At 43.6% G+C, this 25,378-nt stretch overlaps 2 protein-coding genes and 1 pseudogene across 3 annotated transcripts; 1 reads left to right on the top strand and 2 right to left on the bottom strand.

Annotated features, from left to right (window-relative positions):
• Window positions 1-415: 415 nt before the first annotated feature.
• Window positions 416-13,669, bottom strand: LOC116574118 (annotated as a pseudogene).
• Window positions 13,670-15,650: 1,981 nt separating this feature from the next.
• Window positions 15,651-19,089, bottom strand: CCDC115 (coiled-coil domain containing 115). Its single transcript, XM_032314807.1, has 5 exons — window positions 18,915-19,089; window positions 18,729-18,832; window positions 18,559-18,641; window positions 17,762-17,893; window positions 15,651-16,008 (listed from the first exon to the last, which is right to left on the bottom strand). Exons 1-5 carry the CDS (start codon window positions 19,086-19,088, stop codon window positions 15,896-15,898), a joined length of 606 nt encoding a protein of 201 aa, XP_032170698.1. The 5' UTR covers window position 19,089; the 3' UTR covers window positions 15,651-15,895.
• Window positions 19,090-19,144: 55 nt separating this feature from the next.
• Window positions 19,145-24,052, top strand: IMP4 (IMP U3 small nucleolar ribonucleoprotein 4). 2 transcript variants are annotated; one of them, XM_032314806.1, is made up of 9 exons: window positions 19,145-19,828; window positions 19,974-20,082; window positions 21,930-22,013; window positions 22,678-22,787; window positions 22,867-22,999; window positions 23,086-23,240; window positions 23,362-23,417; window positions 23,539-23,612; window positions 23,696-24,052. In XM_032314806.1, exons 1-9 carry the CDS (start codon window positions 19,826-19,828, stop codon window positions 23,806-23,808), a joined length of 837 nt encoding a protein of 278 aa, XP_032170697.1. In that variant the 5' UTR covers window positions 19,145-19,825; the 3' UTR covers window positions 23,809-24,052. The 2 variants fall into 2 exon arrangements, with proteins under 2 accessions (XP_032170697.1, XP_032170696.1); XM_032314805.1 differs by having other exon boundaries at window positions 19,148-19,828; window positions 23,323-23,417.
• The last annotated feature ends 1,326 nt before the right edge of the window (window positions 24,053-25,378 follow it).

Genomic DNA, 25,378 nt, shown 5'->3' with positions numbered 1-25,378 from the left:
AAGCAGTAGCAATTTTTGTTAAGGGACCTAAACTGAAAGTAGGTTTAGAAATTTATTTATTTATTTATTTATTTAGTAAAAGATTTTATTTATTGACAGCAAGAGAGAGAGAGAGAGAGAAAGAGAGAGAGGAAGGACACAAGCGGGGGGAATCACGTGCAAAGGGAGAGGAAGAAGCAAGCTCCTTGGGGTGCAAGTAGTCCCATGCAGGGCTGGATCCCTGTACACTGGAATCATGACCTCAGCCAAAGGCAAACATCTGCTTAAACAACTGAGTCATCCAGGCACCCCTAGAAAATTAAAAAAAAAATAGACCTTTCAAAAACATTTTGTTTCTTTCTTGTTTTTTTTAATATTTTATTTATTTGACAGACAGAAAGACAGGAAGAGGAACTATAAGCAGGGCAGAGGGAAAAGGAGAAGCAGGTTTCCCACTGAGCAGAGAGCCTGATGTGGGGCTCCATCCCAGGACCCTGGGATCATGACCTGAAAAGAAGGGACACTTATGGAGGAAGCCACCCAGACACCTCTTTTCTTTGTTTTTAATATATGGCAACTGATGCTTCCCAGCCACGAGGAGCATATTGCCCATTGATTAAATCTTTGATAACAACCTATTTAAAAAGGTGTGTAAATATATACTTACTCAGATTTATACAGTTTGTGTTTTCTTCATAGTTTGGGGCTGGACCCCATGGTCACAACACTGCTTCCAGTCTTTGCCTTCCCATCTTTTGATACCAGGTATTTGGTCAGCAAAGCAAATTAGTATCAAAATTAATAAGCCCTTGGCACCATATCTCTGGAGCAGGGGTTGCTCTTAGCCAAGGCCCAGAGCAGTTGACCTCCCCTCACTAGTGCTATAGCCCCAAGGACTAGGTCCCTGCCACCAGAACTCAGTCTTACATGTTATGCTAAGCAGACAAAACCAAAACAGGAAAGCTCCGACAGCTTTCACTGGCATGCCTCATCTCCCACTCCCTCGACGTCCAGGCAGTACCAGATGACAGGGAGGGGTCTTGGTCCAACATATGGGAGGGAAGGAAGTAGCCACGAGCAAGTACCTGCCTCTCTGTGCCTTTCTTTCATGAGCAGGTTGTAAGGAGGAGGAAGAGGAAGGGGAAGAGAGGTGAAATTCAAGGGGTGAAGGCCTCAGGTAGGCAGCTGGCTCCTGCCAGTAGGAAAGGGACAAAGGAGAAGGCAGTGAGTCTTGCAGGGAGGGTGGGGGGTAAGGGTTACAGCTTATGACGGAATCTGGACAGGAGTAATAGGGATACTAGTCATTTGAGTCCACCATTGGCAAGCTGGGCTGGGTGTCAGGGCAGATAGGCCTCCCTGGGCAACGGCACATGAGAGAAGGTGGAATTCTTCTCTGAGGAGCAGGTGGAGCTTTGGGTGTTGGGAATGCATAGACAGTATTGTTCCAGGGCCAAGGACAGGTCCGGGTACTCCTGGTTGGAGGTCAAGGCCACAGTATGATCCAGGTCTTCTACCAGCAGCTTGAAGGTACCACATGCCAGCCACCCCTCATTATTGTGTATAACTCTCTGGTGCACTTATTGGCTTATCCATCAAATGACTCCTTCAGCAGCTTGAAAACCACCTCCACAGGCACTCCAGGATATGGGAGGCTTCCAGAGTGAAGATTTTGCACAGGATCACCCCAAAAGACCAGAAGTCACTCTGGTGGATGTAGATCTGCTGAAACATGGCCTTAGGGACCATCCACTTCACAGGCAGTCCACTGTTGGTTGTCTTTTTATAGTAACTGATGTGGTGATATCTCTGGCAAGGCTGAAGTCTGAGATCTTCATCATGTTGTCCTTTGTCACCAGCACTTCCCTGGTGGCCAGGTCTTGGTGTATGCACTTCTTGGAGGCAAGGTACTCCATGCCTCAGGCTACCTGATAGGCACAGGATACCAGGTCCTTGGAGAGTTGCTCTGCTGCATTGTGGCTGATATTGTAACAGTACTCCAGGTCAGGAGGCCTCTGGGCCTGCAGGTACTCCTGTATGTTGTCTTTGGAGGCATATTCCATGAGAGTGTACGAAGGACCGTCCTGTGTGCAGGACCCAGCAGGTTGATGGTGTCCTTGTGCTGTCCAATCATCTTCATCATCTCCATTTCTGAGATTAGGTTTGACAGGTCTTTCTCTGTTGCATCTGACTTCAACATCTTCACAGACACTTTAGTCAAATGGTTGGATTTGTCTTTGTCCAGCCCAACGGCCTCCTCCAACACCACCTGCCCAAAGTAGGCCTGTCTTAGGGGTCTGCCTAAACTGCCTACAACCAGCCTGCCTCAAGGCAGTTATGAACTCTAGATTATCCTCAAAAACATTAAACCACAAGCTAAAAATTCTCTTCACTAGGTCTCTGTCGCAGGTCTAATTTTCTTATCTTTCATCATTTATCTTTTTCCTAATTCTTATTTTCAGTATAGTTTATTTTGCTTCCAGGTGTTTCCCCTGGTTTCTGTATGCTGTTTCATAGGGAAGAATTATCCTGTCATAAAATTATTTCTTGAGCATTCATTACATCTCTCAGTTAAAATGGGTTCTTTTATGGTATTGATTCATTTGAGTTTTCTCAAAATGGGAAGAATTTTCAAAATGGTGTTTTCCTCAAGGTTCAGAGTATGTCTTAGCCTCATCTTTACTCTTTTTGAAATTCACTTTTCAAATTCTTGTCCCTCTTTTTATCTTTTTAAATTAAAATGTTTTATTTTTACTCTTTTTTTATTTGAGTATAGTTGATATTCAGTGTTACATTGGTTTCAGGTTTTCAGTATCTCCATACATTATTCTATGATCACTACAAATATAGCCACCATCTGTCACCATATAACACTATTATAATATCATTGACTATATTCTCTACACTGTCCCATATCTCTTTTTAAAATCTCTGATTTTTATGTTTTCTGTTATTCCAATTTTCAACCATCATTTTACATGGTTACTTTAATAAAATATGCCTGATTACACACACTTTGCTGAAAACCATAGCATTTGATTTATAGTAGTCTTCTTCTTCTTCTTCTTTTTTTAATTAACATATAATGTATTATTAGCCCCAGGGGTACAGGTCTGTGAATCGCCAGGTTTACACACTTCACAGCACTCACCACAGCACATACCCTCCCCAATGTTCATAACCCCACCACCCTCTCCCTACCCTCCCCCCCCCCGCAACTCTGTTTGTTTTGTGAGATTAAGAGTCTGTTATGGTTTTTCTCCCTCCCGATCCCATCTTGTTTCATTTACTCTTTTCCTGTCCCCAAAACCCCCCACATTGCACCTCCATTTCCTCATATCAGGGAGATCATATGATAGTGTCTTTCTCTGGTTGACTTATTTTGCTAAGCATAATACCCTCTAGTTCCATCCATGTCATCGCAAATGGCAAGATTTCATTTCTTTTGATAGTAATAAGACAATAGTTAACAGAATTTTGTGCAGCTGCAGTGAATGAGCTTTTGTTGTCTGATATTGGTTTTCCTATGGAATATATCACTATGGGGTATGGTGTTGATTTTATTTTTATCTCTAACTGTGATATTTATTTATTTATTTATATTTATTTATTATTAGAGGAATTTTCGACCGACCTTTTTTGGTAGTTCACATTGTCTATAGGACTGGCCCTCGAGAAATAATTTCAATTTCCTAAAGGGGATCAGACGGAGAGTCCAGTTTAATTATGTACTTCTTACAACTATTTAGTTGTAATATTCAGGAAGACTTTATTTTTGTTGTGTAGGGGATTTAGGGTTACTTGAGTGGTATAAGTTTAGGCTCAAATGAGTCCTATATCAGATGGCTACTTCGTGGCCCGCAGGACAATCAATGGTTAATGAGTCTCAGGAGTGTGCACCTTCAGTCAGGACTCCAGATCTTAGGGGATGAAGATGAAATTAAAAGTTTAGAGAAATAGGGAGAGCCATATTATGGGCTTTTTATATACACGGAGGAAAAACATAACCCTCTTAAAGTATATGAAAGAATAATTGTAAAGTTTTTTGTGGGGGTTGTTGCTTTTTAATTAATTTTTTATTAACATAAAATGTATTATTTGTTTCAGGGCCACCAGTCTGTGATTCATCAGTCTTACAGAACACACAGCACTCACCATAGCACATACTCTCCCTTATGTCCATTACCCAGCCACCTCATCCCCCCCAACCCCTCCAGCAAACCTCAGTTTGTTTCCTAAGATTGAGTCTTTCATGTTTTCTCTCCTTCTCTGGTTTCATCTTGTTTCATTTTTTCCTCTCTTCCCCTATGATCCTCTGCCTTATTTCTTAAATTCTACATAGCAGTGAAATCATATAATTATCTTTCTCTGATTGACTTATTTCACTTAGCGTAATACCATCTAGTTCCATCCATGTCATTGCAAATAGTAAGATTTCAGGGGTTTTTTGAGGTGTTTGTTTTTTTGTTTGTTTTTGTTTGGTTCGGGTTTCGATGGCTGTAATGGGTAAGTTTTTTAAAGTTGGTTTATCAGTCAGGATTTTTCAGAGATGCAGTCTAGCAAATCCAACATCTGCCTGATGAGCTAGTAGGCTGCAAACCAGGAGAAACATTGCTGCTGTTACAGTCTAAAGGCAGTGTGTTGTATAACCAGAAAGGACTGATATTACAGATGAAATTGGAAAGCAGTCTGCTAGAGAATTTTCTCTTGCTCAAAGGAGGCTAGTCTCTTTGTTCTACTAAGACCTTCAACTGATTGGATGAGGCCCATGCACCTATATCAGAGAGGTCAATCTGCTTTACTCAAAGTCTACTAATTCGTTAACCCCATCCAAAAATGCCCTTACAGAAGCATCTAGAATAATGTTTGACCAAATATCTGGGCATTCTCTGGTCCAGCCAAGTTGACACATAATATTAATAAGTACGGTTGTGAAATTGGTATTAAAGCCTGGGGCAAGAAGAGATTCATTAGTCAGACTGGAATTTGAAAAAGGAGTTGAGGAGACCATATGTCTCTCAATTAAACTATCTGGGAACTATCAAGGACATAAAACTTGCACTAAATACCTTTATTAAGAGCCCAGCACTGTGTATTTTGAGAAGGGAAATTTGTACCTTGGGAAATGTCTGTAACTCTGAAGAGAATAAAGAACATCCTGGCAAGGCTTTGAATTGTGGTCTCAACATATGTAGATTTTTATTTATATTTTGGTGTATGTGAGACAAGAGATTCCAAAGTTCTTACCCGGAAGGGGACAGCTTTCAGCAATGATCCAAAAGTTTGTAAAGAATGTGCAGATGGGACCATTTGATGGCCAGAGGATCCAATCTAGTGTTAAGATGACTGCCTTAAATTTGATCAATTTGCATTGATCCCTGATGCATCTACTATCAGAGACCTCTTGGCTACAGGATGAAAGGCAGTAACATTCCATTGAGCTCAATGGTGGCAATGCTGTCCATAGAGTCTGTGTATTTCCATTTCTGCTCACTCAGTTTATTTAAAGGGATTCACTGGGTAGCCAAGTGATCTTGAGGAAGGGTGATCTCCTCTGCACTGTGGCATCTGGCAAAGGACTAAGGACAGGGAAGGCCACCCCTTTCTGTGGTGGAATATGCCCAGGATTGCCTCCATCCTGTCTTTAGGACACCTGTATAGCCATGTTGAGCCTGGTATACTGTTTCTATGATCCAAGGCATAAATGGGCAGCTGAGTATGGATGGCCACAGGCTCAAGGTCTGTTAAAGCCCTTATTTCTAGGAAATCCCAGTATGTAGCCAGCAGTTTTCATCTTAATAGAGTTTATCCCAGGGCCAAGGGGACCATCCTTTTGCACCAGAGGATTTGGGGCAACTTATTATATGTGGTCCAGAGACCCCAGGGGCCATGAGAAAAGGAGTCAAACCTCTCCAATGAAGGAGTCTCCGAGGGCACTAATGGAAGTGCCGTTGATTTTAACTTGGACAGATTCTAGAATATTTGTTGGAGGAATCCCATTTAAAATAGGCTGATTTGTAAGTTGCAGCTTCAGTGAGATTAAAATGATAAATGAGGAATATCTTGCCACCATAACTCAAAAGAGACTTATATATCTTTAATTACCCTTAATGAATGTGTCCAATGAGTATCCTTGGAGGATGGTCATCAACATAATGTCATATGGGTATTTGTGGAGAAAGGCAATATAGTTAAGATCCTGTCTGTAAAGGTTATGGATTATGTGTGATAGTAAAGCTGTGAGGAACTCCATGGGCAGCCTGGAGAGAGTATATTGTATTCCTTTGGAGGTGAGGCAAACTGCAGCTGAGAAGCTGTTGAAATTGGCACTGAGCAGAACATATTAGATAAATCTGTAATAGTGAAATATTTACCAAGTTGATTGGATGGAGTCAGCAACTTTAATAATACTGTGCACTAGGGATAAAACAATTACTGGATGAGACCACAAAATTAGGGTTGCAGTAATCAATCCCAAGTCACCCATGCTTTTTTTTAAGTTTAAAATCAGACAAAACTGAGCTGTTAAAGAATCAGTGGAGATAATCACTCCTTTATTAATTAGGTCTTTTATAATAGTTTCACTCTGTAAAGGCCCTGTTCTAACATACATTGGGCCATATTAACTGGAGGTCTATGGAGGTCTATTATCCTGTCAATTTGTAAATGCCAAAAACTTAATTTAATTTTAATTGACTCCTCATTGTGTTAGAGGATCTGTGTCCAATCTAGGATATTTTAGAGCAATAAGTACTATGATTATGGGAAATTTATTGGAAGGCTATAGTTAAAATAAGGCATACTTATTTTTCTCTATTTTCTTCGAAAAGTCACTAACTTTTCTTAGAAAAGTAACTAACTATAAAATAGACTATAGGGGGTACAATCCCCAGGTATCACTGTAATTTGAGCCCAAGCGTTGATTAAGATCATGAAGCTTTGTCAGTTGCTGCATTTTAAGCAGATGTTAAAGTTAATTTAGAACCTATATTGTTGAGGGACAAAAGCCAATCAGCGCCCCTTTTGATTTTTGTTATATGAATTCTTTTAGGAAATTTTCCACTTACAGTAGAGTCAAATTAAATTTATACACTTTATTTATTTTTTATTTTCCACCCTGCATATTTATTTGTCTTAGTCTTGAGCTGCCAGAATCCACAATTTCTAGTTTCTGTCTCTGGCTAATAATACTATGTGTGTACCTTCTAAGTGGTTACAGCAAAAGCAGGGGAAAGGGAGGAGCCCCCATTAGGTGGCACTTTCTCCTTCCAAGCCATCCAAGCCATCCAAATACACCTCCCAAAGATTATGGCTTGTACTTAGAGAGCTATATAACAGCCTCTTCTTGGGATAGTACAGTTAGCTCTTGGTTTGAAGTACCAATTCTTTTTCATTGTCTTTTTGGTAAACTCTTTGAAAATGACTTATATGTCTAGGCAGGTAAAAATTTTAGTTTTTGTTTTAGTCTCCTATCTGTCTCAAACTATTTTGACCTTTGAGTATTTACCAAAGGACTTAGTGGTCCCAAATGGTCCCATCTGTAGGCCGTGGCCTCCCTCTCCTTGATGTCTCAATTGACCTCTGAGGTGTCCACATCCACTTCCATGAGAACAGTGGCCTTATCAGTACTTTGAGGATCCAGGTTTTGAGCATAAGGCCCTTGGTGTGCTGGTGAGCAGCAGTATTCAGAAAGGCCCATGGGTGTTGCCCAGAGTTTTACACTCCTGAAACAATGTCATGACTTCCTCAGGGGTCTTAGGCTAAGAATAGTGTCCCCCAAATTTTCTCTTTTCATTAAGCTTTGTGCTACTAGTTTCCATCCATATGGCCCTCCTACCCTTCTGAGTTAGGCAGTTAGACAAACAATACCATAACAATCATTTCCTTTATCACAAGACCTGTGGGTGCCACGGTCACTAAGATACCCTCACAATGACCCTATGAATGGCTTGAGAGAGAGAAGTCTCCTACTGTAGTGTAGAATAGGCCAAATAAAATTACTCTGTAATAGGATATAATGACTTCATTGGCCCTACCACTTGCTGACCAGTAGGCTACTCAGACCCATCCCCTTGCCACTTGGATGGGATCATACCTCACTTCTTTCAGAGGAAACTTTTAACAGTCAGAAGTAACCAATTAATTTGAGTTGCCCCCAGGTGCTCTGCCCTGGACACTTGACTCAGAGAGGACATAAGGGAGTACTGTTCACAAATTTCACAGTTTGTGGAGTAGATTCACAGCAACATCTGGTAGAGGCAACAAAAAGCAGCTATGGCCCACAGCACCAACATGCCAGCCAGTGGCATGCCTGTGCAAGTAGCCACTACTGTCTGGAAGAAGCTGTAAGTCAGAAAAATCTAGTGAAATGTCATTTGGTCTGGAGCCAAATCATCTGGCTTTGCTGGTTCAATTGTTTTGGCCTTATCAGGTTTTTATTATTATTATTATCATTATTACTACTACTACTATTATTATTTAGGTGTGGTAAGGCCAGGAGACAACTGCCTCTGAATAGATAATTCAAAGTTCTCAAGAGGAGTACACATCACGTGGGGACAAGAAGGTGGCACTGGGGGACAAAGAATGACCAAACGTGAGGTCAAGGGGCAGAGAGTGAAGAGGAACCTGTACACCAAAGATTTCATGATTTCCTTGGGAATGATGGATTAGCCAGGGTAACCAGGGTTAGGATTGGCTAGTTTGAATCACTTCAGCAGGCTCAGGAGCACAGGGGCTTCCTCCCGGTCATTTGGTATCTAGCCCTGGGGTGATTAGGACAGATATATATAGCAACACATAGTGTGATAGCCTGATAAAGAAAGTGGTTGGGTGTGGATTTAATTAGCTACTCAAAAAAGGGAATTGACTAGCCTCTAGCCAGAGCCTCAAAACTGAGTCAAGATAGCATTTATAACAACTATATTAAAAGAATCCACCGGTCTTATAATTTGTTCTAATATTTGCTCAGTAATGGGGTAAATAGTGTCTTCCCCCAAATTCATGTCCACCTGCAACCTCAGTGTATGATCTTTTTTTTTAAGAGTTTATTTATTTATTTATTTATTTGAGAGAGAGACAGTGAGAGAGAGCACGAGAGGGGAGAAGATCAGAGGGAAAAACAGATTCCTTGCTGAGCAGGGAGCCTGATGCAGGACTCGATTCTGGGACTCTGGGATCATGACTTGAGCCAAAGGCAGTCGCTTTAACCAACTGAGCCACCCAGACACCCTCAGTGTATGATCTTATTTGTAAATAGGATCTTTGAAGATGCAATTAAGTTAAGATGATGTCATACTAAATTAGAATAGGCCCATATTCAAATACTGTTGCCTAAGGCCTATATCTGATCGTCTTTATAGGAAGAGAAGAGGACACACGGAAGAAGGCCATATGAAGACGGGAGGCAGAAATTGAACAATGCATCTACAACATAAGGAATGCCAAGGATTTCCAGGAGCCACCAGAAGCTAGGAGGAAGCAAGGGATTTTTTCCCAGAGACTTCAGAGGATGTATGGCTCTAGCAACAGCTTGATTTTAGACTTCTGGCCTCAGAACTTAGAAGCAACGAGCTTAGATATTTAGCTGAAGGGATTTCTAAGTAAAGTGTTGTAGGCACTGATTATCCTTGATGCTTACAGTAAAAAGCAAAAGGAAGAAGTAAATTAAGAAAAGGGCAATTAAGCAAAAAGGAGCCAGCTCTTGATGATTTGGGTGGTTCTCAAGTTATCCAGATTACAAAGGATTCAAATATTAAGAAATTCACTGTTGGGAAGTGTGCTCTGAAAAAAGGACCCAAGGGTGTGGCTGGACAATCTTTCACTAAAGAGGTTGGTCCCAACTCATGGATCCAACTGGCCATCCCAGCAGAAACAAGAATGGATATGGGGTTATTCAGGATAGATCAATAGAAGATGCTCTTGTCTGAGAACTGAAACCCCACGACTGCACAGAAGGTTGACAAGGTTACTGAGAATGTTATACCAGGAAAACTATTGGCAACCTGAACTCCAAGGAACAGAGATAGAAGAAAATGAAGGGAGGCTGTGGGACTTCCAAAACCCTGCAAATAGGACATGGGCTGATAGATATTCTCAACTATAGACATGCTTTACCCTCCAACTTTTAAGTTTTTATTGAAAGGTAGACACGATGAGTACCTGGGTGGCTCAGTTGGTTAAGCATTTGCCTTTGGCTCAGGTCATGATCCTAGGAAACCATCTGCCTTTGACTCAGGTCATGATTCCAGGGTCCTGGGATTGAGCCCTGTATCAGGCTCCCTGCTCAGTGGGAAGACTGCTTCTCCAACTCCCTCTGCTGCTCCCCCTGCTTATGCTTGCTCTCTCCCTTTTTTGTTGAATAAAATCTTAAAAAAAAAAAAGATAGACATGATGTATCAGGAAAAAGGAACTAAGCTATGCAGGGTTTTAGTGTGAGATTTTATATTTATCCTCCTAAGAATCACTCTCTGTTTATTGTCTGCTATGGCTATAGGTATCAAAGACTAAAATTTCCTCCAGTGTTCTTATTTGTCTTCTCTGCTGTGTTTGGGTTTCCCATCAGATTTCTTACATAGATTCTGAGCCCTGCAGTTCTTTCAGTTGTTTTATATATTATATATATCGTAACAAGAACCTTACGGATGTGGTGATAATATTTGGTAAAAGGCGAAAGATTTATGCGATCTGAAGAGAAACCAGAGTTGGTGATAATATTTGGGAGCAGGGGAAGTACTGTATAATCCTGTAGTCTTTTACTGAACTTCTGCCCTGAGGCTATAATCTTCAAAAGCTCTTCCCTGCTTTTTTTCTCCCTTTATGTGACTCAGGAAGGGTAGAGAGGGCTGGGTATTTCTCTTCCCTCAGGTTGAGTGGGGTCTAGTAAAATAGTTTCTCTGAGAATAAGCCTTTGTTAAGGAGAAATGGGTGCTCTGGCATATTTCAAAGTGGTACTTTTCCCTCCTCTTGCCAGAAGCAAAGGAGATTGTTCTCCAGTCTTGACCCTAAGAACCTAGTAGGGTTCCTCTGGAGGTAGAACCCACAAAAATGTGAGGGTTGTCAATACAAAATGAATAAAACTTTTAGACACTCTAAAAGAAAAAGTTTTATTCCATCCCAGGTTAGGACACCTGTCTGGGAAAAACACTCTTCACAGGAAATAACAGGTCAAAGATTTTTTTTTTACATCTTGTAAAAGGTCAAAAGATTACAGATTAACATATAGGCAGGAATCACAAGTTTTCATGTTAAGAAATGCAAGAAGTAGGAGTATTCACTGACACCTCAAGGATAAGATGGTTTTCCTTTATGGCTTGGTAGGCCATTAATCAGGCTTTTGGTTTAGAAAAAAAGTTTATACAGTCATGCTAACTTAGACATCTAAAATGGCTTCCCCTTGAGAAAAATTAAAGATGTTACTGCAGATAGAAATCTTCTCTTCTTTTGCCTTTAACCAATGTCATACTCAAGGGCTTTATTCTTTCACAAAATCTGTATATGCTCTGCTTGGAGTCTCATTTCCTTAGTTTATAAATGAGAATGTCCCAGTCCTCTGGTGAATCTGCCTATTTCTCTCTGTCCTGGGTGAGGAGTCAAGAGCAGAGGTGAGGTTGTGATGACCATGGTGCAGCTCAGGTAGAAAACCTTTTGACTTTCCCATCTCTGAAGAATTACTTCCAGTTTTCCTGAAGGCTCTGACTCTGAGGCTGATGGCCATTGGATCCATGCCTGGATCCCAAATGGAGTTGGAAACTGTTCTAACTGCCAAAAGCTTTGGTGTTTTTTGTTTTTTGTTTTTCAGTTTTTATTTGAGGAAAACTGGCGTTTCTCTGACTGGCTATTTCTAATCTGTTTGTAAGGTGTGAGTTGAGTCTGAACCTGCCCAGGGAGTGTTATGGGCTCCATGTTGACAGTGACTTCCCCACATCGAAAAACTTGAAAATTATATCAATAATTGTCTACATCAGAGCCAAGTTATATTTGCTTTATTCCAAACCATGAAGAACTAAAAGTGCATTATACAAAACGTTTATACTGTTCTCGTATATCACCTATTTTGGGTTCATGTGACTAGATCAGTACTTTCTAGAAAATGGTTCTGTTAAAACTGCTATGGTAATCAATTGATGTCTCTTAGTTATTTTTGTCTGAATTAAGCCATCATGGTAGCAACTACCATGATTCTTTTTCTGCAAAAGAACAATAAATATTAAACATGTCAAAATAAAAGAAAATAAGCTTCCCTTATATATCAGGCCTTTAGAGAGTTTTTTCTCTCATCAGGATCAATTAGCCTTTAAGTTTTCTTAACAGTTACTGGCTCCAGCAGCAGCTTCTGAGCCTGGTATACTATGATTCTCTGTATTCATTCTTCTCCCCAATTTTCAAGGCAGCAATTTGCCCCACGACTTCAATTTTCTTTTTTTTTTATTTTAAATTTTTAATTTTTTATAAACATATAATATATTTTTATCCCCAGGGGTACAGGGGTACAGGTCTGTGAATCCCCAGGTTTACACACTTCACAGCACTCACCAAAGCACATACCCTCCCCAATGTCTATAACCCCACCCCCCTTCTCCCAACCCTCCTTCCCCCAGCAACCCTCAGTTTGTTTTGTGAGATTAAGAGTCACTTATCGTTTGTCTATGACTTCAATTTTCTGATGGACCTAAGAAGAGTTGTTAAATTTTAGACAGTTTTCTTGTGAGAACTAGTGATGACTTCCAAGCTCCACTGTATCCTATTTTAACCTATTTTAAATTAATAGGATCACAGAAATAATCCCCCCCACCCAAAATGTATGAGTGAGTAAATAAGTGTAGAGGTCCACTTCTGAAGGCAGGACCTCAGCCCTGCCCATAACCTCCCTTGGTTGAGTAAGTGAACCAGACCAGAGGAAGGGGGTGGGAAACTGACAAAGGCACTTAGTGACTCATGTGTGTACGTTTGGCTCTCCTTTTGACTGGAAGTGTGCAAGTTTTGGGGGGAGAGAGAGTCTTTAAAAAATTTAAGTAATTTCCATAACGGGTAGAAGGCAAACCGGTTTGCTTAAGAACCCTAACCACTGGACTAGAAGGCAAACAAAGCAGCCGCAAGACCAGAGAAAATTAAATTGCTGGAGACTTCTTCCAACTGGCCCTCTCCTGTCCATTCAGGCACTTCATCCTATGCCCCTCCAGAGACTGCTCCGCTTGTTGCAGCCCAGCCTCTGGACTGGCTCTGGAGCAAAAGTTGCAAGTGTCTTGACTCCACTCATTTCTTCCTTTCTCCTGGAGGGTTTCACTACCCAGAGGTGTGTGGAAAGACTAGGCAGTGGTCGCCCTCCATGAAGATTAACAATAAATTGTTAATATATAAATACATAAATATATATAAATATAATGGTATATAAATATAATGGTTTGTTTTTGCACCATTATATAAATATATACTCAATATATAAATATATAAATATAATGGTATTTGCACCTATAATGTATATGGTATCTTATATAGTTAATAAATTACCCATAGAAAAAATAGTTCATGATGTGGTGACAATTAACACTTCGTTCAAAACACAGAATGATAGGTCCCAGAGCTCCCCGGGCCCCCAATTTCTCAGGCTTAAATGGAAAGAAACGCCCAATGTGACCTAGGAGGAAAATACAAAATTCTGGCCGCCACAAAATTAAGCCAGTTACCTTCCCATCGTGGGAGTCGAACCGGGGCCGCCTGGGTGAAAACCAAGAATCCTTACCGATAGACCATATGGGAAACACCGACAAGCGCTTTCTCCTTTCTGTATACATCACTTACTTCAGCCTGCCGTCTGCCTCCCCATTTAACAGTTTCATATCCGCCGGGCTCGCCCTGCCTCCAGAAATTCTGACTGCGGCTGCGCGAGTCCCGGCTTGAAGGATCCCCTTCCCTCAAACTGGCACCGGCTACATCCGGGCCTCTCGAGGGGGCGGGAACTCCTATTCCCGGAAATCTCCCAAAGGTCTAGAGCCTGCCGGGACAGACTGCCAATCGCTGGTGGTTTTCTGTCTGTATTGCTGTGGGCGCTGGGCACGCGGACATACCCAAAGCCCAACTTCAAACTGTAAAATGAAGGCTATTGCTTGACCTTTGACATCAACTGACATCTAAAACAAAGGACCCCATTTGGGACGGAATTCCACGTGAATATCTTTTATGTGAAAAACAAATATGTATATATATTTTTTTAATTTTTATTTATCTATTTGACAGAGATCACAACTAGGCAGAGAGAGAGGAAGGGAAGCATGCTTCCCGCTGAGCAGAGAGCCGGATGCGGAGCTAGAACCTGGGACTCTGGGATCATGACCTGAGCTGAAGGGAGAGGCTTTAACTCACTGAGCCACCCAGGTGCCCCTATATTGTGTTTTTAACTTTTGCTTCAAAATCTCACTGGTTGACACTTTGTAGCGGGATTTTGTTCTGAAATTCAACCTATGTGGGAAGGGATGTACTTTTTTTCTCTAGTTTACTTTTGAGGTTTTCCATTAGGCTTTTCACTGACAACTCAACCTTAATATGGCAAAAACAAAACAAAACAAAACCAATTCCTTCCCCCTCACCCCATCCAACCACAGGTATGACCTATTGCCATTAAAGTATATGTTAAAGAACAGTGTGGTACCTGTATATTAACTGACAGTAAAATCAATGAAACAATGGAAGCTCCAAAATACGGTATGGGTATACATTGGGATTATGTGAAAGAAAAAAAAAAGGGGGAGCATCTAAACTCAGTGGTTCCACATACAGTAATGTAGACCTATGGTAGAAAAAAACAAGCTGGATGTAGGATTCACCCCATACCTCAACTGAAACCACAGAAGTTCTTTAGGAAAATACTGGAGAATTCTTTTATATCATTTACAACCCCAAATCCAGAAATGATAAAACAGCTGACTGATAAAGTCAACTTTTTCACAAGTAGGCAGAGAGGCAGGCAGAGAGAGAGGAGGAAGCAGGATCCCAGCAGAGCAGAGAGCCCAATGCGGGGCTCGATCCCGGGGCTCGATCCCGAGACACTGGGATCATGACCTGAGCCGAAGGCAGAGGCTTTAACCCACTGAGCCAACAAGGTGCCCCTGATAAAGTCAACTCTTAAATCAATTAAGAAAACTAAGTAAAAGAAAATACAAGAGCTGGGTGATGGTTACTATAGCTTTCACCTTAGTTATTCATTAAGCTATTCAATATTTTGTGCAGGTTAACGCATTTTATTTTAAAATGAAGTTTTAAAAAAAAAACATAAGCAAAGTTACAAGAGAAATTGGGAAAAATATTTACATTTCATATTATGAACAAAGGATTAATTTTCCCCAAGCAAACTTTTAAAAAAACAACCCAGTAGGATAATGAAGCAAAGACACAGATCCCATCACAGGAAATACATTTGGCCCTTCAAAAATTAAAAGTAGCATGGTCTCGCTCCTATAAAGATAAATGAAGAGTTCCTTGAGTTCCCTTGAAAATCTAAGTCAGATCTTTTAGACTTTCTGGCTTAAAACCTGCCGAGGACTACCTACCTACTTAGGCGTTCACCTTTTTTATTGACATGGAATCATACTGTCTTAAATTGTTAGCCATGTTTGTCTTTTTTTCCTACACCAAAATCAGTTTTCAGAATCTAGTGCAACTGAAGAACCTATTTGTTGTCCTTCCCTGCCACTAACTGTGCAGTATTTTATCCTGTAAAGAAACCACAGCTGATATATCCATGAGGCTCTTCAAACTTTCACACCTAACAAAGCTAGAAACATGCAAACCAGAGAAATTTTAAGGAACAGGGATTAGTTGGGGTGGGAATAGGGGCAGGGGCAATCTGTGAAGGAAGAAGGCCTGAGATAAGGTAGCCACACCAAAGAACAGCTGTGCTCACTGTCCAGCCTCTGGTCACAAGTCAGGCAGACTGGGGCTCCAGCTGCTTGAGTTTTTCCTGGAGGCCCCCGAGTTGGCTTCGACCCCAGTCAATGCGGATCTGAAGGCTGGCCATGTCTGCAGCCAGCTGCAGGCCTAGAGGAAGAGACAAGATTGTCACCATGGTATCCGCTGTGTGATATGACTCAGGGGCCTCTGAACATCCCCAGGGACTGGAAAGGCTCCAGAATTTTCTAGCTTCCACACTATTTCTAAAACATTCCCAGAAGAGCCTTGCACTGGCTGCTTCAGAATCTCACTAGACCCACACCCTCACCTCCTTCACATCTTTACTAAAATGTCACCTCTTCAACAGATTTCCTTTACTCCTTTACATTACCCTGTGACTAAAAATTCACAGATCATAACACTGTTGCATGCCCTCATTTCCTTCCTTCTTTCCTTCATTATAATAGTCCTTCACTATTCTTGCCCTCTGTTTACCCTGCCCCCAAAAGTGTTCCACATTCTGGATTCACATCTAGGTGGCTTTTGCCTGATGCTTTGCTTAACAGTCTTCTGGGCCCTCCATGCCCAGGCCACTCGTCAGTACAGTCTTCAGCCTACCTGCCTGAGAGCAGAGCTGGCCACACATCTGCTCAGTTCCCTCCAGGAAGCACTTTCTCCTCTTGGTTTCTGGGATCTCTCACCCTCTGGCTGTTGTTCCTGCCTCACTGCTACTTCTCAGTCTCTTCGAAAGTGGTTTCTCTCCTTCCTCTTCCCACCTTTCTGTCCACACTCTGAGGCCCTCTGCTGATCTCAGCTTAAATGCTGCATCTGTGTCAGCCCCCTGTGTCTATGCAGGGGGCTCCCAAATCTCTTTCCAGCCCAGGTCTCTTCCAAACTCAGATGCATGTGCCCAGACACCTGAGAAGAGTCTCCACCACACAGTAGTAGGAACACACTCTCACTCAACTCTTGACTTACCCTTGGCTGCAGCTCTCCCGCACCAGGTGAGAACACCCAGGTGTTCCTGCTGGAATCTGTGGGTTCATCCTTCATTCCTCTCCTTCCCTTACTCTCAAATTGATCTGTCAGTAAATCTCGTGGCTTCTACTCTCAAAACATGAAGATTCCTGTCACTTGTACTTTCCTTCATTGCTTCCACCTACATCTCAATCCTGGCTGCTCCCCGACATCTGCTTCCTCCCTCTGCTCTTGTCTGTTCCCACCCAGCACCCAGAGTCTTCCTATCACTCTGTGGATCCAACTCTGCCTCACTCTCTTCAGAGCCACCCGTGACTCCCAAAGTCCTCATCAGGGCCTATACCTCAAATAACCTGGGCCCAGTCCCCTCTGACCTCAGTTCCTGGTACTCCCTGCTTCATAAACTCCACTCTAACCCATTTGGCCTCCTCTCTGCCAGCCTAAACATGATTTCACCTCAAAGCTTTTGCCCTGGCTGGCCCCTCTGCCTATAGCACAGATCAACTACAAAGTTCTTTCCATCTTTTCAGAGAGGACTTTTCAGATCACCCTTCATAAAATAGCTACCCTCACCCACTCCTGTCCCACTCCATCCACCATACCCTATCTTATTTTTCCATAACAATTCTCACTACCCCGTATTATATATAGGGCCTACTTATTTATTTGCATGTTTTCACTCTCCCCTCAATGGAATATACATTCCGTGAGGGGTATTTATATCTTTTGTTTCCTGCTGTATCTCCAGCCCCTAACATGAGCCTGGAACACTGCCAACAGCCAGTAAATCCTTTTTTGAAAAAACAGCATGTGTGCAACAAAAGCCTCCTATGGAAAAAACCCTGGAAAACCCTTTTCAGATTAACCCCAGCCAGGCATGGCATTACTACTACTTCTTCCTATAGATAGAGGGTCTACTCACCTTCCCGGAAGCTGGCTTGGGCATGACGTAGACTGTGCGGAACCAGGATTCCAAACCAGTTCAGAGGGTCCCGGGGGGCTGGGGAAGACTCTGGCTCTGGGGTTCTGGAGAGACCCTTGCGCCTGCGTAAAGCTGGAGAAAGGCAGACTGGAGGTTGGGGGTCTCATTACCTGTCCTTTTTCTTCTCTGTGACAATGTTGAACTTGATCTAAGCTCATAATCCTGACAAACATTGAAGGCTGTAAAATCCCTCCAACCATTTATGTTCCAGAAAACATATCACAAAGAACAACCTTTCCGTTTGTGATTCAGATGAGATGCCCTGACCACTCTCTCATGACTCTCATCAGATCAGCAAATGACCCCCTTGTTTACCTGTGACAGATCCACACACTGAGTTTTCCCATTTTGTCTGAACATGCTGAAAGGCCAGACAGACCCTCCTACTCCCCGTTTGTCTCATAAATGACTGAGATTAGAAGTTCGTCCCTCTGAAACCAGTTAGACATATAAACATTTTTTGTTCAACTGACTGAAACTTCCCCCGATTGCAAAACTATTCCAACCGTAAAGGACTTCACCTATAACTTATCTATTTCTCCCTATAGAAGTCTAAAGCAAAAACAAACAAAACAAAACAAACAAACAAAACAAACCAGCCTGCTGAGACACTGTGATCCTCTGATCTGGGCCACTCTCCATCGCAACACCCTTAATAAAATAATCTCTTCAATTATCCTGTACATTTTGTTTTTGACATCGGGAGGGAGCCGTGACGCGAAGAAAGGGGAACTCACCTGCCTCACAGGGCCCCACCTCTTCTGGAGTCTGGGCGCTGGCTCTCACCACCCAGACCTTCTGGAGTCCGTCCTGGGCCTCGCTGAAGAACGAGAAGGCAGGATCGACATTTGGAGGCCCCAGCCTGGACCCTGTCCGCCCACCCGTTCCAACATACACGCCTCCTCACCTGGTGTAGACGCAGACCTGAGGCTCCATGCGGGAGGCATACTGCAGAGGACCTACAGACTTGGCACCCATGGCATAGCGAGCTTTGGAGAGTGAGAACCAACCCTGGGATAAGAGGAGAGAGGTTAAACTCAGTTTACCTCCGCATGCCCGCCCATCCCTCCCTCCGCAAGATTCCACATCCCACCTCCTCCACCCGGGCGTTCAGTGCTGCCCTCTTCGCCTCCAGTTCTTCCAGGTCCCAGAGCAGCTGCAGAAGGAGCGAGTCCATCTGCGCGCGTAAGCCAGGCGCAGCCATGGGCCCACGGTACTGAGGTCTGGAACCAGACTCCTCACAGGTTGCCCAATCGTCGCTCACCATGGCCGGCATGACAACCAATAGGCTCACCTTCCACGGGCGTTCCCAGCCGTGGGCCGAGTTGCCCAGCCTTTCTAAAGGCAAACGCTTAGAGCCGCGCTGCAGTATTGACTAGCTGGGTTTTCCGAGGCGTGTGAGCCTACGAAACAGTCGGCTAGAGCTGTGGGTGGTTCCGAGTCGCTTTGGGAAGAGGCCGTATTTTACACTTGATCTTAGTCAAAAGGCGGAGAAGCGATAAGAGGCCGCTTTTTAACAGTAGGGTGATAGCTGTGGTGATGGAAGAGGCATAGCTGTATGGCAGCTATTTTAAGGGAGAAGAGGCTTTAATTCCAGCAGCCGGTAGGCGAGCCTCCAGTCAGCCGCTGTGCTGCTTTTACAGTTGCTGGATCATTTTGAACCGCCAATTATGATTACTCTAGCGGTTTATCATCTTAAAATTGGGCATCCTGCGCAGTGGTAAGTAATGAAGCCATGCACTAACATCTTTAGTAAGGGCGAGCCTTACCAACGTGACAACGTTTCGACGCCCGCCTATTGGTGTTCCAGTAAGCTTGCGTGTCCAGATTGACCAATCGTCTTGCAACTCCTAACCCTCCGCCATCTTAACATTTGGCACTTCCCACAGTACTAGAGTGCAACAAAGCCTCTAGCGACCTTCTTGATTGAGGGCAGAATTGTTGGTGACGTTGCTGACGCTGCCCCCGGCGTTCTCCTAGACCCACGTGGAATCGGTGCTCAGAATGGTAGGGGTGTTTGAGCTCCTGTTTTTTATAGTTGGGGCTCGCGCAGGGCTGAGGATGATTTATGGGCTTGGGGCTGGTGGGGCTGGTGGCCCCCCGGTCCGGCTGTGCGTGGCGAGGAGGCTGAGCTAACCCGCTTTTTCCGTAGCTGCGTCGTGAGGCCCGTCTTCGCCGGGAGTACCTGTACCGCAAGGCCCGAGAGGAGTCGCAGCGAGCTGCCCAGGACCGGAAGGAGAAGGTTCGGCGCGCCCTGGAAGGTAGGCACGTCTCCGCCCCGCCTCGGGGACGGGGAGTGCTCTAAACCTGTCGTTATAGAGACCATTGGTTTGCATTTTAAAATCCAACGGAATAAAAGACCAAATGGTATAAAACGCGTATTTGTATGGCTGAGCATCCTTTCAAGTATTTACTGGCCGTTTTCCTTGGCTTTTGGGTTTTTAAATTCTTTCCGTGATGCTATAAATTTCATATCTTGTCATATATCCTGCAGTATCCAGATTTCCAGTTTGCCTATTAATTTTGTTTACAGTGTGCTTAGTTCTTCGCAAATTTTAAATTTTTACATTGTCCTCCCGCGCCTACCCCCGTTGTTTTTCGTTTTGCTACCTTCAGTTCAAGATGACAAGAGTATCTTTTAGTTGTTACTATGATTACGTTGCATTTAAAAAGTGATAAACCGTAGAGAATTTATTTTTATTCGAGTTGTGAATTGGGATCTAACTTTGCAGTATTTTCTCCGCTTTTTGTTTGTCATACGAATGAAGAGTGTTAACTTGTTTGAAAATGTTATATTTATCCCTGTTTTCTTGGTTCTTGTGTAAATAGAACTTTCCTGTCTGGATGGTACATCAGCTTACTATCTATGATTATTATTTTTTTAAGATTTTATTTATTTGAGAGGGAGAGAATGAGGGAGAGCATGAGAGAAGAGAGGTCTGGGGGAGAAGCAGACCCCCTGCTGAGCAGGGAGCCCAGTGTGGGTCTTGATGTGGATCTCAATTCTGGTCGCAATCTGGGAACTCTAGGATCATGACCTGAGCCAAAGGCAGTCGCTTAACCAACTGAGCCGCCCAGGCCCCCTCTCTGATTATTTTAAATTCACTTTGATTTTCTGTGTTTTAGACATATAAAGTGCATGAGTCTATATGTTTACATTAAACGTTATGTTAAATATCTGTGATCTGTCTGCCCACATTAGAAATAAAAAGTGCTCAATATATAGAAATTCAGGAATATTTTCCCCCAACTCAGATAGCCACAATACAGGATACTTTTTAAAAATAAGCCATTTCCTTACTCTTCTCTGTGCTTATGTCATACTTGTTTGTATCCTTAAATCACATGGGTTGATTTTTAGTTTTAAACGTAGTTATTAGGTTGTATGTATTCTTCCCCGGCTTTATGTTTTGTAAGATCTATTGAGTGTAGTGGGGGCTCCCATTTCCCTGTGCTTGGTGTTGACCTTATTTTTTTAGTCTGGCACAGTTAGGAACAGCATTGCTGCTATGAACCTTCTCTTCCATGTGCAAGAATTTCTCCAGGGCATATTGGAAAGACATGCTGGTTCCAAGGGCATGTTCATATTGAGCTCTGTACTCCAAAGTGGGCATGCCCACAGCCCAGCCCTTTTTTTTTTTTTTTAAACCAAGTCTAGCTTTAGTTCACAGAGGAAATCTGACCCAAAGCATAAAGTTTAGCACTTTCGTTGTCAGAGGGTTTCAGGGTTTTCAGGGTTTCTGGGCCACATTCATATAGAAAGAACACTCTGTATTTGTTCTTTTAAAAATCGGTGTTAATTTTTTTCTAAGTACAAAAACAATATATACTTGCAACTAAATATTTTAGAAAGCCATCAAACAGTGAAACTAGAAGCCATAGAAAATGAAATCTCCTGTAACCATTGTTAACAGCTTGGCATGTAGACAAAAATAGTTTTGTCTCTCTCTTCCCCCTGCCAAAGAAGTCATGTACACATTTCTGCACAGAAAGGAGTGAAAGGGGTACTTTTTAATCAAGTCTGTACAGTTTTTGTAAGCCACAGTGTTGTATAAACTGAGGGCCCCATGCATGTGTCTTACTCAGCTACTCTGTGTTCCCCCTGCAGAGAACCGCCTGATTCCCACCGAATTACGCAGGGAGGCTCTGACCTTACAGGGTTCCTTGGAGTTTGATGACGCCGGTGGTGAAGGTAAACTTTCCTGACACTGGGCCAGCTTCTTCCTCTGCACTTGAGCCTGCTGGTTTCCATGTCATTCTGCGGACAGCTTGAAGAAAGGCTGTGTAGCCCCTCTTTGCGAAACTTTCTCCCAGATGCCCTCCTGACTGTTCACAGATGGCACTTTAGGAGAGCTCTGTCTTAGTACTCCCAATTTCGTTTATTTAGCACATAAGGGTTATCCCACTTACTCTGTTTTGTCTGTTAATTATCCCCCTTATCAGAATATGAACTCTTGCTGAGGCACATCCATTTTGTTTACTGCCATGTCCCCAGCTCCCAGCACTTCATTAACACCTAAACAGACATTATGAATTTTTTTTATGAGGAAAAGGAGTCTGTTACCTTTGGCCTTAACAGAATCTGGGTTTGCACTTGGTAGTCATTAACCCCATGTGATAAATGTAGTTAAAATGAAGTAAAATTAAATCAAATTTGAACATTTAGTTCCTCAGTCATGGTTGTTTTTATAACCAGTGTGGCTGGAGGGCTACCCTCCTGCTCAGTGTGGGTGTGGAACATCTTATTTTCATCATCAAAAGTGTTGTCAGACAGTGCTGCTCTAGACAGATTGAGCCACCCTCAAGTTAGCATTTTATTTCCCAAGACAGTCACATTCCCCTCATGCTGTGACCAGGTGTGACCAACCATGTGGATGATGAATATCGATGGGCAGGGGTTGAAGATCCTAAGGTCATGATCACTACCTCCCGAGACCCCAGTTCCCGCCTCAAGATGTTTGCAAAGGTACCAGTAGTGGGAAACGAATGGGAGGTCCTAAAGCACTAGTGGCCCTAGTCCTAATTGAAATGCGTTCACATACAAGGAGCTGAAGTTGGTGTTCCCAGGTGCCCAGCGCATGAACCGTGGCCGGCATGAGGTAGGGGCACTGGTGCGAGCCTGCAAAGCCAATGGTGTCACTGACCTGCTGGTTGTCCATGAGCATCGAGGCACACCTGGTGAGACTGTGGTGGGAACAGGGTGTCTGCTGGGGTGGTTGTCTGAAAGCAGATAAGGTTTCTGACAGCCCGCCTGGCCCCACCAGTGGGGCTCATTGTCAGCCACCTGCCCTTCGGCCCCACTGCTTACTTCACACTGTGCAATGTGGTCATGCGCCATGACATTCCTGACCTGGGCACCGTGTCTGAGGCCAAGCCTCACCTCATCATGCATGGCTTCTCCTCCCGACTAGGCAAGCGGGTGAGTCTGAGTCCATGGGGTGAGGGCTGGGGGCAGGGAGTTTCAGGCTGGGCATTTGCCACTTGCTTTCCCTCTGACCCAGGTCTCTGACATACTCCGTTACCTGTTCCCCGTGCCCAAGGATGACAGCCACCGTGTCATCACCTTCGCAAACCAAGATGACTATATCTCCTTCCGGTAGGTCCATGGGCTGGCCTCAGAATGGCATCCTGACCTTTGTGTTCCACTGCTGTTTGTTATTGGCTCACATCTGCTCACTGTCTTCTCTCACCCCTACCCTATCTCCCCTTGCCTCCAGGCACCACGTATATAGGAAGACCAGCCACCACAGTGTGGAGCTGACAGAGGTTGGACCTCGCTTTGAACTGAAGTGTGAGTTTGGGGCTTAATTCCACTTCTTATGGTGGTGGCGTGCTGGCGGTGTAGGTGACAATGTACCCATCTACACCTCCCAGTGTACATGATCCGCCTGGGCACGCTGGAACAGGAGGCCACAGCAGATGTGGAGTGGCGCTGGCACCCATACACCAACACCGCACGCAAGAGGGTCTTTCTGAGTGCTGAGTGAACCCACTTGCTGGTCAGGACGTGGACCTGGACCCAGGACTTGGGGAGGGGTCAGAATAAAGTCTGTGTGCCACACCACCCCATTTGCTTCTGTGTGGTCAGGACAAACCCACCGTTGGGCTGCATGTGAGGGACAGTTTCTACTGGGTCTTCTTACTTGGGGAGCTGACAGCTCAGGGACATTCTCAGGTCTGCTCTTGACGTTGTATCTAGGACAAGGCAGGCTCAACCTGCTGGCTTGCTCCTTAACCATAGGAAAGATTTGGGAAATTTGGTGGTGGTGTCACTTGGGAGTCAGAGGCCCTGTGAGAGCCCATCTCAGACTGGGACTGATGTGTACTTAAGGACCCTGGTTTTACACAGAACACGTGTCAGGAGCCTACAGCATGCCCCCAAGTTGATGTGGAGGGGAGTATGACATTAAGAAAGAAAGCCATCACACCACTTGGGGCAGGTCTGTAAGAAAACAAGTCAGGCAGGGGGATGGAGAGTGGGGGAGACCTCTGCAGATGCCCCAAGAGCTACAGGATGGCATGAAGCAGCAGGGATCACCTGGATGATCCATGCAAAGACCCTGAGGTGGATGTACTCATAAGCGTTCCAGGAGCAACAGTGGCCTAGTGAGAGGAGTCTTGAGGGAGAACAGGCAATAGGTTTCATGGGATGTCTGTGACTTCTAGCCCCACTCATGTAAATCCAGGACCTTCCAGAACCCCTCTCGCCTTGCCATAACCTCAGCTCACAAATGAAGGATATGCCACTAAAATTTTCATGCAAGTTACAGAAATTCCAAAATACATACAAAGTAGAAGTAGTATGATGTTTTTTAGTTTTCTGGACTACCAAAACTGCCATCGACTGGGTGTCTTAAAATAGCAGAATTATTCTCTCATAATTCCGGAGGCCAGAAATCAGGTCACTCCCAACCCCTCCTCCATTATTTGCCTCTTCCAGCTTCTGGTAGCAATTGACAATCCTTAGTGTTCTTTGGCATGTAGTTGCATTGTGGTTTCAGTCTTTGTCTTCACATGGTCTTTCTCTACTGTCAAGTTTCCACTGTGTGTCTGATAAGGACACTTGTCATTAGATTTATAGCACATCAGAAAATCAAGGATGGGGGGGGCACCTGGGTGGCTCAATGGGTTAAAGCTTCTGCCTTCGGCTCAGGTCATGATCTCAGGATCCTGGGATCAAGCCCCGCATCAGGCTTTCTGCTGAGCAGGGAGCCTGCTTCCTCCTCTCTCTCTCTGCCTGCCTCTCTGCCTACTTGTGATCTCTGTCTGTCAAGTAAATAAATAAAATCTTTAAAAAAGAAAATCAAGGATGACCTCTTCATTTAAAGATTCTGAACTTAATCACGTCTACAAAGACTTTTTTTCCCCCAAATAAGATCATGGGTTCCAGGAATTAAGCTGTGGACATACCTTTTGGAGCCACCATTCATCCAACTACATGTCCTCATTTCTCACCTTCAGGAGCTGTGGGCCTCTTGCCCTTCCTGTTTACTGTATCCCCCTGTACCTCTTGCAGACATCGTAGGCATGAGGCTGATGCTCCTCTGCTAACTCTGA

This window comes from Mustela erminea, chromosome 15 (genome assembly GCF_009829155.1).
Source record: "Mustela erminea isolate mMusErm1 chromosome 15, mMusErm1.Pri, whole genome shotgun sequence".
In the NCBI taxonomy this organism is placed as follows: Eukaryota; Metazoa; Chordata; class Mammalia; order Carnivora; family Mustelidae; genus Mustela; species Mustela erminea.
This window is presented reverse-complemented; position numbering and strand designations above follow the sequence as displayed.

What these genes read in the sequence shown, in the direction of transcription:
- CCDC115 (XM_032314807.1), bottom strand. Translation starts at nt 19,088, where the DNA reads ATGGTGAGCGACGATTGGGCAACCTGTGAGGAGTCTGGTTCCAGACCT. An exon ending in CAGGTCTGCGTCTACACCAG is followed by an intron (nt 18,642 to 18,728) that starts GTGAGGAGGCGT and finishes CTCGTTCTTCAG; the next exon opens with CGAGGCCCAGGACGGACTCC. An exon ending in CCAAGCCAGCTTCCGGGAAG is followed by an intron (nt 16,009 to 17,761) that starts GTGAGTAGACCC and finishes CTCTTCCTCTAG; the next exon opens with GCCTGCAGCTGGCTGCAGAC.
- IMP4 (XM_032314805.1), top strand. An exon ending in GCCTCAAGATGTTTGCAAAG is followed by an intron (nt 22,788 to 22,866) that starts GTACCAGTAGTG and finishes TTCACATACAAG; the next exon opens with GAGCTGAAGTTGGTGTTCCC. An exon ending in TGAGCATCGAGGCACACCTG is followed by an intron (nt 23,000 to 23,085) that starts GTGAGACTGTGG and finishes TGGCCCCACCAG; the next exon opens with TGGGGCTCATTGTCAGCCAC.